Below are 16,212 nucleotides of genomic sequence, written 5' to 3'. Positions count from 1 at the left end.
CTCTCTCATGTGAAAGACAGACATCCTTTGGGGTCTTTCTTTGTTGACGAACATTTCAAATGAATGGTTCATGACACCATTCATCAGCATGTTTCCACATGAGTCATTGAGAAGGCAACAGAGTGATTGTGTCCCTCATGTTGCTGCATGTGATTAATAAAGTTTGGGAACTCATTCCCTGGTGCTTGATTGATGAGGAATAATTGTTTCCAAATATGAGATGTAAATGACTGGATCAGCATTAGAACTGTCTGGGACTTGTGTCATGGAGGCAATTCATAATGAGTCTTATCACAAGAGAATTTTCTCCTTCTCCATTGGATGGGTTGGTAATTTTGTCACTGTTCTTTCCTCCTCTCTCATTACAGATCACAGCCTCTCCTTAGCTTAGCAGCTAGTCTTTGGACATTTCTGTGGCCAAGAATTTGAGCAACTATTGGACCCTCAGGGACTCCACTCAGAGGCTTTCTGTCAGGGGAAGATATACCAGGGCTTCCACTCTCCTAGGATAGACACCACGAACTGGGAATCCTCTCTGTGCCATTGTGAAGCATCAGAGGAGAATCTAAGAGAAAAGGGCATGAAAATGAATCCTTGTCACTGGTCAGCAAAGGCCTCATTACAACGATCAAGAGACCTCTCCCAGCCAATGAAATGCCTCATGGAGGCACATGTGTAGTGCTAGTAGGAACCTCAAAGACCACCTTGTCCAATCCCTACAATGAGGTCATGACTTACTTGGTGGTCCCTAAATGTCAAAGTCAGGATTCAAACGGAGGCCCTTTAACTCCAAATTCCGCCCATTTTACACCAACTCATACTTTCTCTTCAGGGCTCTGAGTCTTGTTTTTGTTGTTTGGGCTTAGAAGCTCCAGATGTGAGGCTTGGAGAATGCCATGGCTGTAATATGACCACACTGGAGTGCTACACCTGTAGACCCTGCCCAGGGAGCCTCTACATAAGCCACTCTATGTTCAAGGTTCTCAGTGGGTTGGTATATACACCAAACCATGGAACAAGATGATCCCCCTTATATTCCACCATCAGCAATGTGTATACTCATTCATAATAATTCAAAACAAGAAAGATTTAATCATGTACCTCAGATCACAATAAAATGCAAAGAAAACCTGATCTTGTGGGCACATTGGCTATCTTTCCACACTAAATAATAAGTGATTAGGATAGGAATAATGTATCAAATGTATTATTATTTTTTTAATTCCTCCCTTCCCCATTTTGTGCTTGGCACAATAGTTCACAAATAGCAATTGTATCAGAATCAACCCCATGTGGTTTCTTCTATCTAGAACTGAAAGAGACCTCAGAGACTGTCTAGAAAATTCCTTTATTTTACAGATGAGGAAAATAGGATTGAGAGATTAAATGATCTTCCCATCATCACATAACTATGAAGTGTCAAAAGGAGGATTTGAACCCAGGTTCTCTGATTCTGGGACCAGTATTCTTTCTATTGTACCTCACTGCCTCCCCATAGTTTAACTCAAGTTTTTAGCCAAAGGGAAAATGATTTTCTATTCTTTGTCAATGAGTTTAAAGGACCCCCTCTGTCCAATGATACCTATTGGTTTCATAGGAATATCTAAATTATTTTTTTTCTTTCTGGTAAGCAGACTTATGCAATGGCCTTCAGCAAATGGGGGCGATTCTGCCTTGTGAATGTCTAAGGTTCTCGTCCTGCCCTAACTCACATGGTGGGATACTCAGTGAGAGCATCCTTCTCACACAGTCCCCAAAGTATAAAATGAAAGAAGATAGATCAAGAGCATCCTGTCCCCTGGTAATAGACTATGGGGTGGGATTTGGGAAAAGTTGTATTTGAAGGAAAGGTCATGTATTTTTCAAGATCTTACACAGAATGGCCAAGGTCACATGGGTTCTTTGCTGATGTAAAGATGAATGGGTGAATTCTTTGGGGAAATCCTGCTGGAGTTTCCCAAGCTCCTCATCTGTCTTTTGAGCCAAAGGAAGAGCTGTGTGTGTGTGTATGTGTGTATGTGTGATTGGCATGTGTGTGCATGCACATGAGCATATATGCACACCCTGCATTGGAGAGAAGGTAAGGGTGAGTCAAGAATGGGTTATAACAGTAATGAAAATGCTAGTGAAATACCTTGTTAGTAATGTGTAGCATTGGAGAATAAGGAGAATAAAAGGCAACTTGAGAAACTCCAGTTTTTGTCAATCAATAAACATTTACTAACCATACTCTTCCCATTAGTCAAGCACTGTGCTAAGTCCTATGATACAAAGAGAGACAAAAAGAAAAAAAAACCAAGAAAACAAAAATCAGTCACCTTCCTCAGGAGTTCACACTTTAATGGAGGAAACAACATGAAAATAACCACATATACAGAAATATGTTTCTATATATGTAAATATGTGTGTATCTATCTAGATATATAGATTCATCTGTATTTCTGTGAATATGTATGTATATGTGTATGCATATGTATATATGGAGAGAAAGAAAGAAAGGACAAAAGAATGGGGGAGAGAGAGAAAGGAGACAGAGACAGATAGGGATAGAGGAGAGAGACAGAGACAGACAGAGAAATAGGAGAGACAGAGACAGAGAGTGACAGAGAGAGAGAGAATTGGGGGGAGAGTCATCTGAAAGTGGAAGCCTGGGAGGACCAAGACAAAGATTCCTACTGAAGGTGGAACATGACACAAGCCAAGTAACTAAGATGCAGAGGTGAAGAGGCAAACATTCCCAGAATAGAGGAAATTCAGGACAAAGAATGGAGTCATTAGATGGAGCCTTATGTTTGAGTCTCTACCAGGAGTGCAGTAGAGCCCAATAGTCACATGTGCAGATGGGCAATAAGGTGAAAATGGCTGCAAAGACAGGAGGGGGTCAGGATGTGAAGATTTTAAAAGTCAAAAAGACTTTCTATTGCTATTAGAGGTGAGAGGAAGCCATCAGAGCTTGCTAAGCAGGGGCTGATATTATCACACGTTTCCTGGAGGAAAAATCACCTTGGCAGCTGTCTACAGGAGAGACTGGTGGAGAGAGAGATGAGTCCGGGAGGCTAGTGAGGAGGCTATCACAAAAGGCCAGATGAGAGGTGATGAGGGCCTCCAATGAGACTGTGGCTGCACGCGTGGAGAGGATGTGCATTTGAGAAATGTTGGAAAGATAGAAATGACAAGATTAGGCCAAAGACTGGGTTTGGGATGTGCCTGTGAGTGAAAAGTCAAGAAGATGAGTGAGGTTGTAAGCCTGAGAAGATGATACTCTCAATGGTAACAGGCGAGTTCAGAATGGAGAAAGGGAGTTGGGGAGAGGTTATAGGTTCTGCTTGACATACTTTGAGTAGGAGATATCTAAGGGACACCCAGGGCAAGATGTAGAAGAGGCAATTGGAGATGCCTGGTGGCAGCTCAGAAGACATGGTGTCTCCCAGTATTTCAAGTATCATTTCATGAAAGCATCTTGATAATGTGTGAGATGATCTGCTTAGTCTTGCTTTTGAGGACGATGGTACCAGGCGAGTCAATTCAAATCAATTCAATGCAGCCCAATTTCACGAAGATGAATCTCTTTTTATATTATTCTATAGCAATATATGAGCCATACATGGCAATTCAGGCCACAGAGCTAACAGAACAAGAAGAACCTTTTGCTTTTTGTGGTAAGTTCTTTTGAGAGTGAGAGGAAGGTCCTGGAGAAGGAGTTTGGACCCCATTAACAAGGGAGGACCTTTTGGCAAATAATACTGGGATGCTTCTCTGTAGTGATGAGACAGAGCACAATAAATAGGCTTCAGCACATGATGGCACCACAGAAGAGTGCAGTAGGGCTGGGCTATGAACAAGCATTTGGACATGAATACAAATAAATACAAATTATATATAAATGAGCACAGTGTAATTGTAATTGAGATAGTGCATATCCTACCAGGGGCCCAAGGTTTAGGAATACCCTTCTGTACCAACCAATTAAATCAGCAAGCATTTATTAAGTACCTACTATGTGCCAGGTACTAGGCCTACAGATACAGAGAATGAGATAATCCCCACTCTCGGGGAATCTCTGTGGTAGGTGGCAATGGGGCAGTACTTTATACAATGCTAAGGATTCCAGGAGATGGAGGGAAGAAGAGAGTGTATTTCAGACATGAGGGACCATCAGGGGATATGCTATGCCACCAAAAATGGTCCTACTGCCTTTAATCTATGTATCTGCGTATCATGGGAATAAAAACACTTCAAATAGACTCATCTTTAATACACCAATATGTATATAATAGTAATAAAACTAGTAGTAGTTATATAGAACATACTATATACCAGATACTGTGTTAATTGGTTTACAAATATAATTTCATGTGATCCCTGGGAGGTCAGAGCTATTATTATTCCCATTTTATAGTTGAGGAAATTGATGCAAATATTAAGTGACTTACCCAGGGTCGCACAGCTAGTAAGTCTCTGAAGCAGAATTAATTCTTCCTTATTATACACCACACACACACACACACACACACACACACACACACACACACACACACACACACACATACACACACAGACATTACATATGACATCTCCTTAGGGTGTGGTGTAAAAGTGATATTTGTGATATCTCTGTCTCTCTGTCTCTCTGTCTCTCTCTGTCTCTGTCTCTGTCTCTCTCTGTCTCTCTCTCTATCTCTCTTTAAATTTCATTTTCCTAAATCAGTCATTGAATTCTCCAAATTCTTTAATGTTCTTAACACCTGAGGTACAGGATAGGGTTTGGGGGAGAGAGCCAAATCAAAACAAAAACCAAAGCAGGGACATCCATTCATCTCCTCTCCCACAATTCCTTCATTGAGGAAATGGGCATCAGGGAATCTGACAAGTTGGGACTGTGGGAAGGACTGAAGTATCTGAGAGGAACCAGAAGGGGGTGCTGTTCTCAATTTGTGGCTATCACTCTCCTGCTCTGCCTGATGTTGGAACCCTTGGCCATAGAAACTGGATTTCATTAAGAGAAAAGTGTGTGTGTGTGTGTGTGTGTGTGTGTGTGTGTGTGTGTGTGTGTGTGTGCATGCGTGTGTGTGTTTCTTTTGTAATAGTCACCCCCCACCATGACAAATATTTAATTTTTTTAAGTTTAGAAAGCAAACATTTTCCCCAAAGAAATTTACTGTTCAAATTGACACCAACTTCTCATTAAATGAAGCAAGAAGGATTTCCACTGAAACTCAGAGGATTTCTCCGTGAAATATTAGTCACTCCCCTGGAGGAAGCAGAGTTTTGTAGGCAGGGGCAAAACATGGGTACAGATGTTGGTGCATTATTAGAGGCTTTAGGATGTTCCTATTTTTAGTTCTTTCTTGTTTGCTTCAAGAAAAAAGAGGAGCGAAAAAAAAGATGAATGTAGCCAACCCTGCTAAGAAAATGCTATTTTATTATTGTTGAAATGAAAAGTTTTGGATGTATTTAGTTTTAAAAATTATTTTACTAACTTTTTCAAATGATGCTGGATCATGTCTTGGGGAGCAGATTTCATGTTTTATATGTTTTGGATAAGGGCTGTTCCCATGTGTAATTAGTTGTGTTTGTCCCATATAGAACCGTAGTGATGCCAATTGCCAGAGAATTTGATCCAGATATAGTCCTTGTCTCAGCTGGATTTGATGCTGTGGAAGGCCACACCCCTCCATTGGGGGGGTACAAAGTAACAGCAAAATGTAAGTATCAAAGTCTGATCATTGTTCACTACTGGACCTTTGAGGATCTCAAAGCCCCTAGTTTGAATCTTGATTTGAGTCAAGTAAATTATGTGAAACATATTTGCAAGCAATCCCAATGAGGCTGATCATTGCTTTATCAAACTCATTCCTCTACCTAGACATGGGTGAATCTCAATGAAGGTTAACTTTATGGTGTTCTGGAGGGAGCCACAGTAAGGAAGCAAATCCTTGGGTAGCCAACTGGCACAACACACAACTTCAGTTGGGAACACTGACAAAATATACCTTATCCGAATAGATTGAAGTCATGTGGTTTTCTTTAGGAAGAGCAATGCTACTCTATGAGAAAAGTGGTGATGGGTCACCCATAACCAACATCCAACATCCAGAAATATAGGGCCAGTGCCATGTGTGTGTGTATGGAGAGAGAGAGAGAGAGAGAGAGAGAGAGAGAGAGAGAGAGAGAGAGAGAGAGAGAGAGAGAGAGAGAGAGAGAGAGAGAGAGAGAGGGAGGGAGGGAGAGAGAGAGAGAGAGAGAGAGAGAGAGAGAGAGAGAGAGAGAGAGAGAGAGAGAGAGAGAGAGAGAGAGAGAGAGAGAAACAAAGTTTGTATCTAATAAAACTAACCAAATGTCTTTGCTAAGAGATGAACAAAATGAAAAGCCCTGAGGCTGGGAGAGAACTGTTTCAAAAGGATTGTGTTCATGTCACAGAGTACAATGAACTTAATTCTTGCCAACCTTTGTTCTTTGCTGGACTCTGGTGTGATTTCTCTGTATACCCGTATCTCCTGACCCTAGCTAGAATCCCCCAGGATCTCTTTTTAACATCCCTTCAGAATTTGCTCATGTCTCCTCGTGGCACCACCCACTCTATAGGACAACCATTGGAGGACACAGTCTCAATAATATTAAGAACTAGACATCATAATTACTCAATCTGGAAAAATAATAATGACATGGTTTCTACCCATCTAGAGTCCTTCTGACCTTTTTATCCAACAGCACACAATTTAGATGGAAGTCACACGTTCCAGTGCAGTTGTCCTTGACTTTGGGTTAAGATTTGGAAATGATTGACCCCCCAAAATAGTATTTTACATCATCCTGAGATAAACACAAACAATACAAAACACATGGAGAGCCAAAAAGGAAATGGAGAAAAGATGCTCCTTCCCATTCATCTCTCAGAACATCCCCCAGGCCCTGAGTGGACGTCTATCTTCAGCTATGCTTCCTTGCCAAGGGAGACAGTTGTAAAAAGCTTATTTCTCAAAAGTAGCTTGAAGGCATGAGCTGGGACTGTTTATTAACTGCCTGCCAAGTTGCATTCAAGTCTCATGGCACCTCCCACCAATCCATTCTACCTCCCCCAGTTTCACCATTTGCTTTGTTAGTTTTGATGTAAGAGGAAGGAGAAAAGAAACACAAAAGAAAAATGGGACCAGATTTCTTTTGGTTACAGATACAGATGAAATAAAAAGAGAAGGATCAGATACAAGTGTTCCAACTTCATTGTTGGTCAATAACCTATTCTTATTTTATGTCAGCATCTAGAAAATACTGTTGCTTGGATTTGCCCAAGATCAACTAGAATTTGAACCCAGGTTCTGTGACTCCCAATGCAGTACTCTTTCCCACTTAAAGCCTGGTTATGCCTACCATATATATCAATTTTATCCTCCAGGACACTCAAAATCATTATTCTTTGGGCAATATAGAATTTAGTAATTTTTATTCACATAGTTACATCAGGATAATAAAAACAGCAACAATATCTGACATTTTCATAAGCCTGAAGTCTCAAAAGTATTTTCACATATATTCTCTCTTTTAATCTTCAAAATAATTGCATGAGGTGAGGGGCATTTCCCCTCCTCCCCAATTTTAAAGATGAAGTAATGCAGTAGAGAGAGGTTAAGTGACTTTCCTAGGGTAACATGGCTAATAAGTACCTGAGGTAGGATTTGAACTTAGATCTGCTTGACCTCCATGATAGTTAGGTAGTACAGAGGATAGAATACCCTACCTGATGTCAGGAAGATATCTTGCTGAGTTTAAATCTATCCTCAGACAATTACTACTATGCGAATCTGGGCAAGTCACTTAACTGTGTTTGCTTCAGTTTCGTCCTTTGTAAAATTAGCTACAGAAGGAAATTGCAAACCTCCAGTACCTTTGGAAAGAAAAGCTCCAATGGGGTCATGAAAAGTTGGATGTGACTGAAAAAATGACTCAATGGCTAGACCTCTGGTTCATTGCTTTAGCCATAATACCAGTGGAATAGGGTGCTGGAACAAAAATAGATTTTTGATTTTAGGGGCAACTTAGGAGCACAGAAAACACTTTCTCAAAGGCAAAGAAGCCTTCTTGTTCCATTATTGGTCAACAATTTTCTCCTTCTACCATGGCTGTCCAGATAAATATGCCGCACAAGAAGCTAAGAAGCCCATCCAAATACACAAGATAGAAGAGATAATTATCATAAATAGCACTTAGCCTGGCATATAGTAGGTGCTTAACAAATGATTATTGAGAAATGACTGACTTACTATGTGCCAGCAGTGCTAAGTGCAAGGGGTATGACAAATGAAAGGGAAAAGGACAGCCCCTTCCCTCAAGGAGTTTACATTCTAATTGAAGAAGATAAGACAAAAAGGAAAGCTAAAAAGAAGGTTGGTTGGGGGTGGGATGGGGAGGAAAAGGTTACAGTGCTGGATTCAGATAGTCAGAAGTAGAGTTGGGAGAGGGGTGAAGGATGGCTGGCCTGGGTTCTTCCCCAAAATGGTGATTCTGTGAAGGAGCCATAGTGGTAGATATATAATTCAGGATGAGAAGGGCACAAATGAAAAAGAAATCTTTAGGGGTGAGAAGAAACCTGAGACATGATGACAAAGTCCAAAGACAGTTATAAATGGATCCAGCAGAGGAATGGATGATGACTGGCCTGGACCCTTCCTCAACGTGGAGTTCTTTAGATGTGCTCATGGGATGAGGAAGACTGAAGCTAAGAGTAGTTAAGTCCAAGGCCAAATCATTAGCAAGGATATGATCCAAACTCTTAGAATTCATAGATCACCTCTGTTCACAATATCAGAAATAATAAAAAAGCAATGTATGCATGATGATCTGAAAGGATGTAAAGAAGGTCCTGTTTGTCTTCTTCCCCCATATTATTACTCCTGTGTTCTGCAAATCCTTCAGTATAGTGTATTTATATCTCAATAAATTCTGCAATTTTGAATCACTTACTTTTCATATTTTCTTCAAAGATACTTGAAAAAAGTACAGATCGCTCCCCTGAAGACTTCATAAAGATGGTGCAATGATCATGCCAGTTGGCAGTTATTTACATGTTTTTTCTCCACTCTTTTAAGTACTCCTTTTTCATGATTGTTTCTCATCATTTGTTGTCATTCCTCTTCTCTGATATCTTCAAGTCTTCTGTGATGTACCCAGCATAGATTTCTTCTGGCTGGTTTCGAACCGTCCTCATCTTCATCTTCTTTATAGTCAATTCTGCCTTCTCATAGAGCAGGTCAAGAACTGAGTTATTAGACTCCCAACATATCAGTTCTACTCTTCAATGATAGGAATAGTTTGTTTTATAAATTATGACCGGTCTGTCCCATTCTTCATTCATTTTTTCTCTCTGAATTTTTTGCTTAAATGCTATCTACAGAGTTTGGTTTAATTGGGTCTCCATCTAAATTTTTTTCCCTTTTATTGTTTCTCCCTTTAGGGCAGGGGTGTCAAAACTCAAATAGAAAGTGATTTCTGCCACATATTTGAAGTTGAAAACCACAAATCAGCATCATCTACTTTTTAGTGTATTTTTATTTATGTTGTTAAACATTCCCCAATTACATTTTAATCTAGTTTAGTTCCCCCTTCTGAGTTTTCCTCAGACACCTCTGTTCCAGAGTTGGGCTGCATTAATTAATGACTTATTGTTGCCTAATGGCATCTATCTCTATTTCATACATATAGATATGCACACATAGGTACATGTGTACAATATGCATATACAGGTATGATTATATGCTCATATATACACATATGCATATCTGCAATTATATATTACAACACACCTCTAACATGTTTTGGAGACCATCTATGATTTCATAGGGACCCAGATACTCATTATATGTAAGACGCAAGACTTGAAACTAGGTCTTTGTGTCCCTAAGTCTGGCTGCCTATCCCTTTCACAGGGACAGACACACACATGCATGTACTATACATACACACATGCAATTCACATAGGCATGTGGTATATGGCCATACACATTGCTTGTAACTCATGCCATACATGCACACATGACACATACATGGGCACATGTACATGCAGTTTATCTACATGTATGTATATATTATTGCAGCGTGCCACATGGATATGTGACATGTACAATGCAGTGTATATACATATGTGCACACATTTGTAGACATACCCTTGGATGCATATGTGCATATACCCCTGTGTGTTCACATGTATTATTCCTTCTGTTTATATACATGTGACACACACCATGCATATATGTAAATGTAGGCATACACATACATACATATAGTGCTGGGTTTATATCTGCATACACATCTACATATACATGTGTGTCTATAGGGGTATGAATGATGTGTAATTCAAAGACACCGACTCATGTCCAGCTCCTTCCACTTACATACCCTTCCGCTTGGCTGAAGTAAGCCTTGGTGTGAATGAGGGTCTGCCTGAGAGGGGGACTCACAACAGGAACTCTAGTTCTTGCTGCTGGAGAGCAACACCTCCCCTTCTGGACTTGATTATTCATTTTCCCCAAATGATGAAAGATTTTATGCCTCAAGCAAGAAACAAAAAAATTTGGGGAAGGTTGTTGTTGTTGCTGCTGCTGCTGCTGCTGCTGCTGTTGTTGTTGTTGATATTGTTGTTGTTGAGTTCTTTCTGAGTCACATGGATTACCAATTCCAAGCTGTTCCCTAAATGGAGGTTTCAGCCATGACTTATTAGAATTCAGTTCAATCCATCAAGTGATCATTAAGCACCCATTATGTTGCAGTCATCCTGGTACATGCTAGAGATATGAATGAATGAATGAATGAATGAATGAATGAATGAATGAAATGGGAAAAATCAAACAGCTACTACTTGCCATTCACAGCACTAAAATATACTCTGCTAGGGATACAAAGTCACGAGAGCCTTAGTAATCTACCACAGTATCCAAGAAAGAAAGAAAGTTAACCCATGCCTTTCTTACTCAAAGGATGGTCTTAGTCTAGCTGTCGTGCCATGCTGTCTCATTCATATAATTAAAGAAGTGGACAAAGGGGAGAGGAATATTTAAGGAGATCAGAGATTCCCAAGCAATAAAGGTCTTCAAGGTGATACTGAGAGCACCTAATAGGTGTTCCATCACTGGTTCATTCTGGCTACATATCCTCTAAGGTCCCTTTTGTCTTTGAGATCCCATAACCAGCCTCTAAGTAGCCAAAATAGACTGTTGCAAAGTTAAATATATCTCTAGGGATTTCCCATTAGAGAAGTCTTTTGGACTCACCCAGAGCCTACTTTCTCTTATTTTAAACTTAGTAATATCAATTCTGAAAGGCAACATTGCAAAGTGTCTAGAGAGCTGATACTAGAGACAAAAAAGACCTGATTTCTCTTCCCTCTGAGTACATACTCTGTGCCTGAATGCAAATCACCGAACCTGGCTCATGTTCCACACAAATTTTTAAACCCTAAGTTGCAGAGAATTTCCCAGCCTGCATTGGGAGGAGTATTCTCACTAAGTGGGTCTTTTAACAATAATATCACATCTCTGCACCTCTCAAAAAAAATCCTGGCATTACTCTTGAGGCCATAGCATGTTAGAAGAGAAGAGGATCTATGGAGAGAGGGCGGACATTAGAATGAGATGCTGGATCGAGGGGTGGGAGAAGAGAGGAAGGCCATTGCTACTTCTTGTTGGTCAGACCTACTGACAAGAGCAAGACTTTAAAGCCAAAACACTGAAGGGAGAAAAGAGACAGAAAAGGCATTAAAAACAAAGACATCCTCAAATCTCAGTGATGTAACAATATTTCATTCATTGCCTGAACAAACACTTCTTAAAACCCCACTTTGTGCCATGTATTGTGTTGGGGTATTATGGATTCCAGGACAGAATAAGGGAAAAAATTCCTTCCTGTAAGGTGCCTTGCTTATAAGGACCACATTGTATGGGGCAATCTTATATCACTTCAGATATTCTCTGTTTAAGAAGTCAAGGAAGGTGACAATGCTTTTTGGCAAGATTTCCACAGGGAATGTTTTGAAAAAAAATTAAATGTCACTAAATATGATGAAGTTCAGTTATTTGGAAATTTTATTATATGGACTCCTTACTTCCAAAAGTCATTTGAGCTTTTCTAATCTCTTCCTCATTATCAGTACTATAGGAGGCAGATAAAATAATCTAATGATAAAAATAATCCCAGTCACAACAAAAGCCCCATGAGAGTAAATTAAAATATCTTCATCAGATCAATGAAATGGCCATTTTGTGTTTTCAGTATTTTATTGATATATTTTTAAAAATCATCTTCCTTTGTGATCATCTCTCCTCTCTCCACTGAATCATCCCTTCTAACAAAAAGGAAAAGGAGAAAGAGAAATAATGTCATGAAGCCAACCCCACCAGTATATCAACTGTTTATGTAAATGGCTCATTTCAACCTCTACCAAGAAGGCTGGAAGTGTGTAATCTCATCACTTCTCCTGGGGCATCTTACATCTTCATTATGATTTCTAAGGTTTTCTTTTCAGTTTCATTCTTGTTATTCTTTATATTTCCCTTCTTATAGTTATATGGTTTATTATTTTCTGGTTCTATTTACTTCACTGGGCATCAGTTCACAAAAATCTGCCTTTGTATTTTTTCATATTCATTGTTTCTTATGGTAAAATAATGTTAATTCATAGGATCATAGATTTTGAACTTGAAGGGACATCAGAGACCAAAATAATCCAATATTCACTTGACAGATGAAGAAACTAAGTCTAAGAGAGATTAAATGATTAATACGTGTCTGATGTCACATAGCTAGAAAGTTTCTGAGACAACATTTGAACAAAGATACTCCAGACGGTAAGCCTAGCACTCTTGGGTCTAGTTGACTCTTCTATTATATTCAGATGTTAAATATTGTTTAATCATTTGTTAACTGATAGAAGAAACTGCTTATTTTTTCCTCTTTCACAGGCAATAGAGAAGCATCAGGACAATTGCCCAATGGATCACTTTAAAAGTGAGCCATCCTAGCCAGAAAGGCATCTCAGGATAATGGCTATGGCATTAGGAGTTATGTATTGTGAGTGGGCTAAGAGGCCAAATGGGAGAGCAAGAGGAAAGATCATTGTCTCTTTTTGAATTATCGTCCTTGTTAATGGCCATCTATTACTTTTCATCCTTTCCAACTTTAATTTCAACTCAAGGCCAAATCTTGCCTCTTTCACTCCTGAAGTTCGGTTGCAGAAATAAGAACATTAGGGGTAACTGGCCACTTTCCAGGGACTCAGGACTCCTCTTCTTGCCTGGCATGGACTTTGTTGACATTCTGTGATATTTTTCCTCTACCATAAAAATTGTTTTCTAAATATCAGAAGAACTGAGTTATACAGATTTCACAGGAGTAATCCAATTTCTCTTAGAGCTCAACGGGCAAGGTGGTCTCTGAACCCTTGGATCACAAGGTCTAAAAATTGTTTGTTTTGCTATGAGTTCCTTGTCAAGAACTCAATCTGCCTGGCCAAACGGAGTGCTTTATCAAAAGTCTGAAGAAACTTGAGGGGGAAATTATTGACCTTTCCCTGGGATAGTGAATGGAATATTTGTCACCAGTCTCCCAGAGAAAGCCTAAAAACCTTAAAAAAAGAAAAAAAAAACCTCTAGTCTTTAAGGTGAATATTTCTTTGGTGACCATAGAATAACCAAATTGACTTTAGTGTTTTCTGTTTCACTGATTTATAATTTCATTTAATCATTCATTCAAGAAACTTTCATTCAGAGCATAATGCATTGGAAAAGTAGACAGACTGACAAATGTTGGATTTAATAACCATATTCCACAATAAATTTAATAAGTTTATGGGGGAGAAAAGTCTTAGGAACCCTCAGTTCTGTCTTATGAATTGTGTGTACCTTGTTGCTTCCTGGATGACAAGGATCTCTGTCACTGCTTATGAAGTGGTTTCCTGATACACTGTCAGAATTGACAGAATTCATATGAGATGAACCAACCCTTTGGGATGACCTAGAGAAGGATGTCTTCAATTATACTTAGGCTTTTCTCCCCCATTGAGAGAGCCCAGCAGAGGTAAGGGTTCAAATGGGTTGGGTGAGGAAAGGTATGGAGCAGAGACACATTGGAAATCTACACTTTCTTACCGTGAGGCTGAAGAAGATAGTTCTGGACCCCATTTTTCTGGACCCAGTTTTGAAGAGTTAAAGGCCTAACTTAGAAATGGAAACCATGGAAGGAGTATCCATATGGTTAAATATTAGGAGTTCTTGGATTCCAGCCTTTTAGAGGAAGGTTGAGAATTCCTAATCATCAACCTACTCAGTAGAGGAGAGGGCAATTAGTCAGTGTCAGACTTGGGGGCTGCAAATAACTCTGAGATAAAGAGTTCTAGAAAACAATCTACCACCATCACCACCTCCACCACCACCACCACCACCTCCACCACCACCACCACCCCACCCCAGGGAGGAAAAGGAGAGTGCTAAATTTAATAATTACAAGAGGAACATAGATGGTTCTAGAACTGAGGGTGTAGCACAAGAGTCTAAACTGGGATATAAAGAGCAAACGTAGTTCACTTTGCTCTCGGTTATTGCCAAGTTGTTTGTTTCTGATAGCTCAGTTCTGTTGCAATAGGGTCTCATCTCTCTCCAACAACTCTGAGTTCTTTTGTTTCTTGGGGGTTTCTTCTCCCTCTGTGGGAAGCTCAAGTCCTGCAGGGTACTACAAAAAGGGACCCTAATTGGTATGAACGAAAGTGGGCCTCACCAGAAAATCAGGGAAATAACTATGTAGTCCTCTCAAGAGAGTTTCCTTCCATGGGAGTAGAAAACCTGTAAGTATAGTAACATAAATCTCCATATCTATATAGATTTGTAGGGAGAAGGGAAGAATCACAAGAAAGTCATGGGGCTTTCTCACTAGAAATCCATGATTTCTTTCCCTTCCACAAAACAGATTATGGTAACTATGAGCAGAGCACTGTAGAGTGTTAGAGAAATATAGGAATAATGAGAGAGATTGGAGAATTGTACTAATTTATGAGCTACTGTGAATTATTTCTGTGATTTTTCTCTATTTTCTGTGGGTTGGGAAGAAGGTTGTCCTGACAACTCTGTATCTATTTGTTATCTTGCTTGCTTGTGGGGGACATGAGGATCATTTTATACACTCTTAGAGAGATTCTTCAGACCAACTATTTTTAAGTGATGCTCTAAGATTCCTCAGATATATTTCTGAGCTAGGATAATATAAGTCAAAGAGAAAATGATTTTCTTGAATGAGAGGAAAAGTTAACTTGAATAATAAAGATGAATAAATAAAGACCAGAGCCATGGGGGCAACTTCCCTGTGGTTGGACAACTCAGGGGCTGTTCAAGTCTTTTGCTTCCCAATGTGGCGCTCTTTCAAATTCCACAAATGGATAAAAAAAATATTAGATCCCAAACCTATCAGATTCAGATTTTTCTTTTCATTCTTTTTTGTTTATGTTCTTTTCTTTTCCTCTCCTTTTCTTTTCCCTCTCCTCTCTTCCTCTCTTTACCACTTCCTATTTCTCTCTCTTCTCTTCCTATCCTTTCCTTTGATTTCCCTTTCCTTCCATTTTTCTCTTCTTGCCTTCCTCTATCATTTTCTCCTTCTCTTCCCTTTATTGCTGAAGTGACCAACATAGTTTATTAAAGAGATTTATAGTTAAAGTCAGAATGTCTAGGTTCTTATGCGCCTTTTCTTCAAATTGATGAGGTTTTGACCTTGAGTAAGCCAGTTAAATTTTCTGGGCTTCAGCTCCGTCACCTATGGAATGGACATGTGGGGTTATATAATAATAATTGTATCACACCTATATGTATCTAAATATATTCATATATCACACATAAATGGGCTTTTTGAGGATACATGTATGCATTAGATATGATTATTCAGTAGTCTAGTATGTAAATACACATACACACACTTGTCCCCAGGAAACCAAGATGTAGAGAAATTAGGTGTTTTTTCCCAGGGTTCCATAATCTATAATTGTCTGAGATGGGACTCAAACCTAGGTCTTCCTGATTCCAAGTCCAGCCTTCTTCCAGCTCTTATTAATTTTCTTAGAAGCACTTTCTAGAGATAGAAATGATAAACTTTCAAAGTGATTAGTGCTTTTTATTTGAACAACATTTTTCAAAATAAAAATAAGATTTTTCCAGAATATGTACAGACAGTTTTCAGTCTATCCCC

General features: G+C 39.3%; 1 protein-coding gene across 9 annotated transcripts in view; it reads left to right on the top strand.

The window, feature by feature from the left end:
- HDAC9 (histone deacetylase 9) overlaps positions 1 to 16,212 on the top strand; it is a 777,497-nt gene that overhangs the window by 603,552 nt on the left and 157,733 nt on the right. For all 9 annotated transcript variants that reach the window (XM_056800543.1, XM_007505411.3, XM_056800542.1 and 6 more), the window contains one exon: positions 5,587 to 5,705. In XM_056800543.1, the coding sequence (XP_056656521.1) occupies positions 5,587 to 5,705 (119 nt within the window). The remainder of the gene's footprint in view (positions 1 to 5,586; positions 5,706 to 16,212) is intronic.

This window comes from Monodelphis domestica, chromosome 5 (genome assembly GCF_027887165.1).
Source record: "Monodelphis domestica isolate mMonDom1 chromosome 5, mMonDom1.pri, whole genome shotgun sequence".
Classification (NCBI taxonomy): Eukaryota; Metazoa; Chordata; class Mammalia; order Didelphimorphia; family Didelphidae; genus Monodelphis; species Monodelphis domestica.
This window is presented reverse-complemented; position numbering and strand designations above follow the sequence as displayed.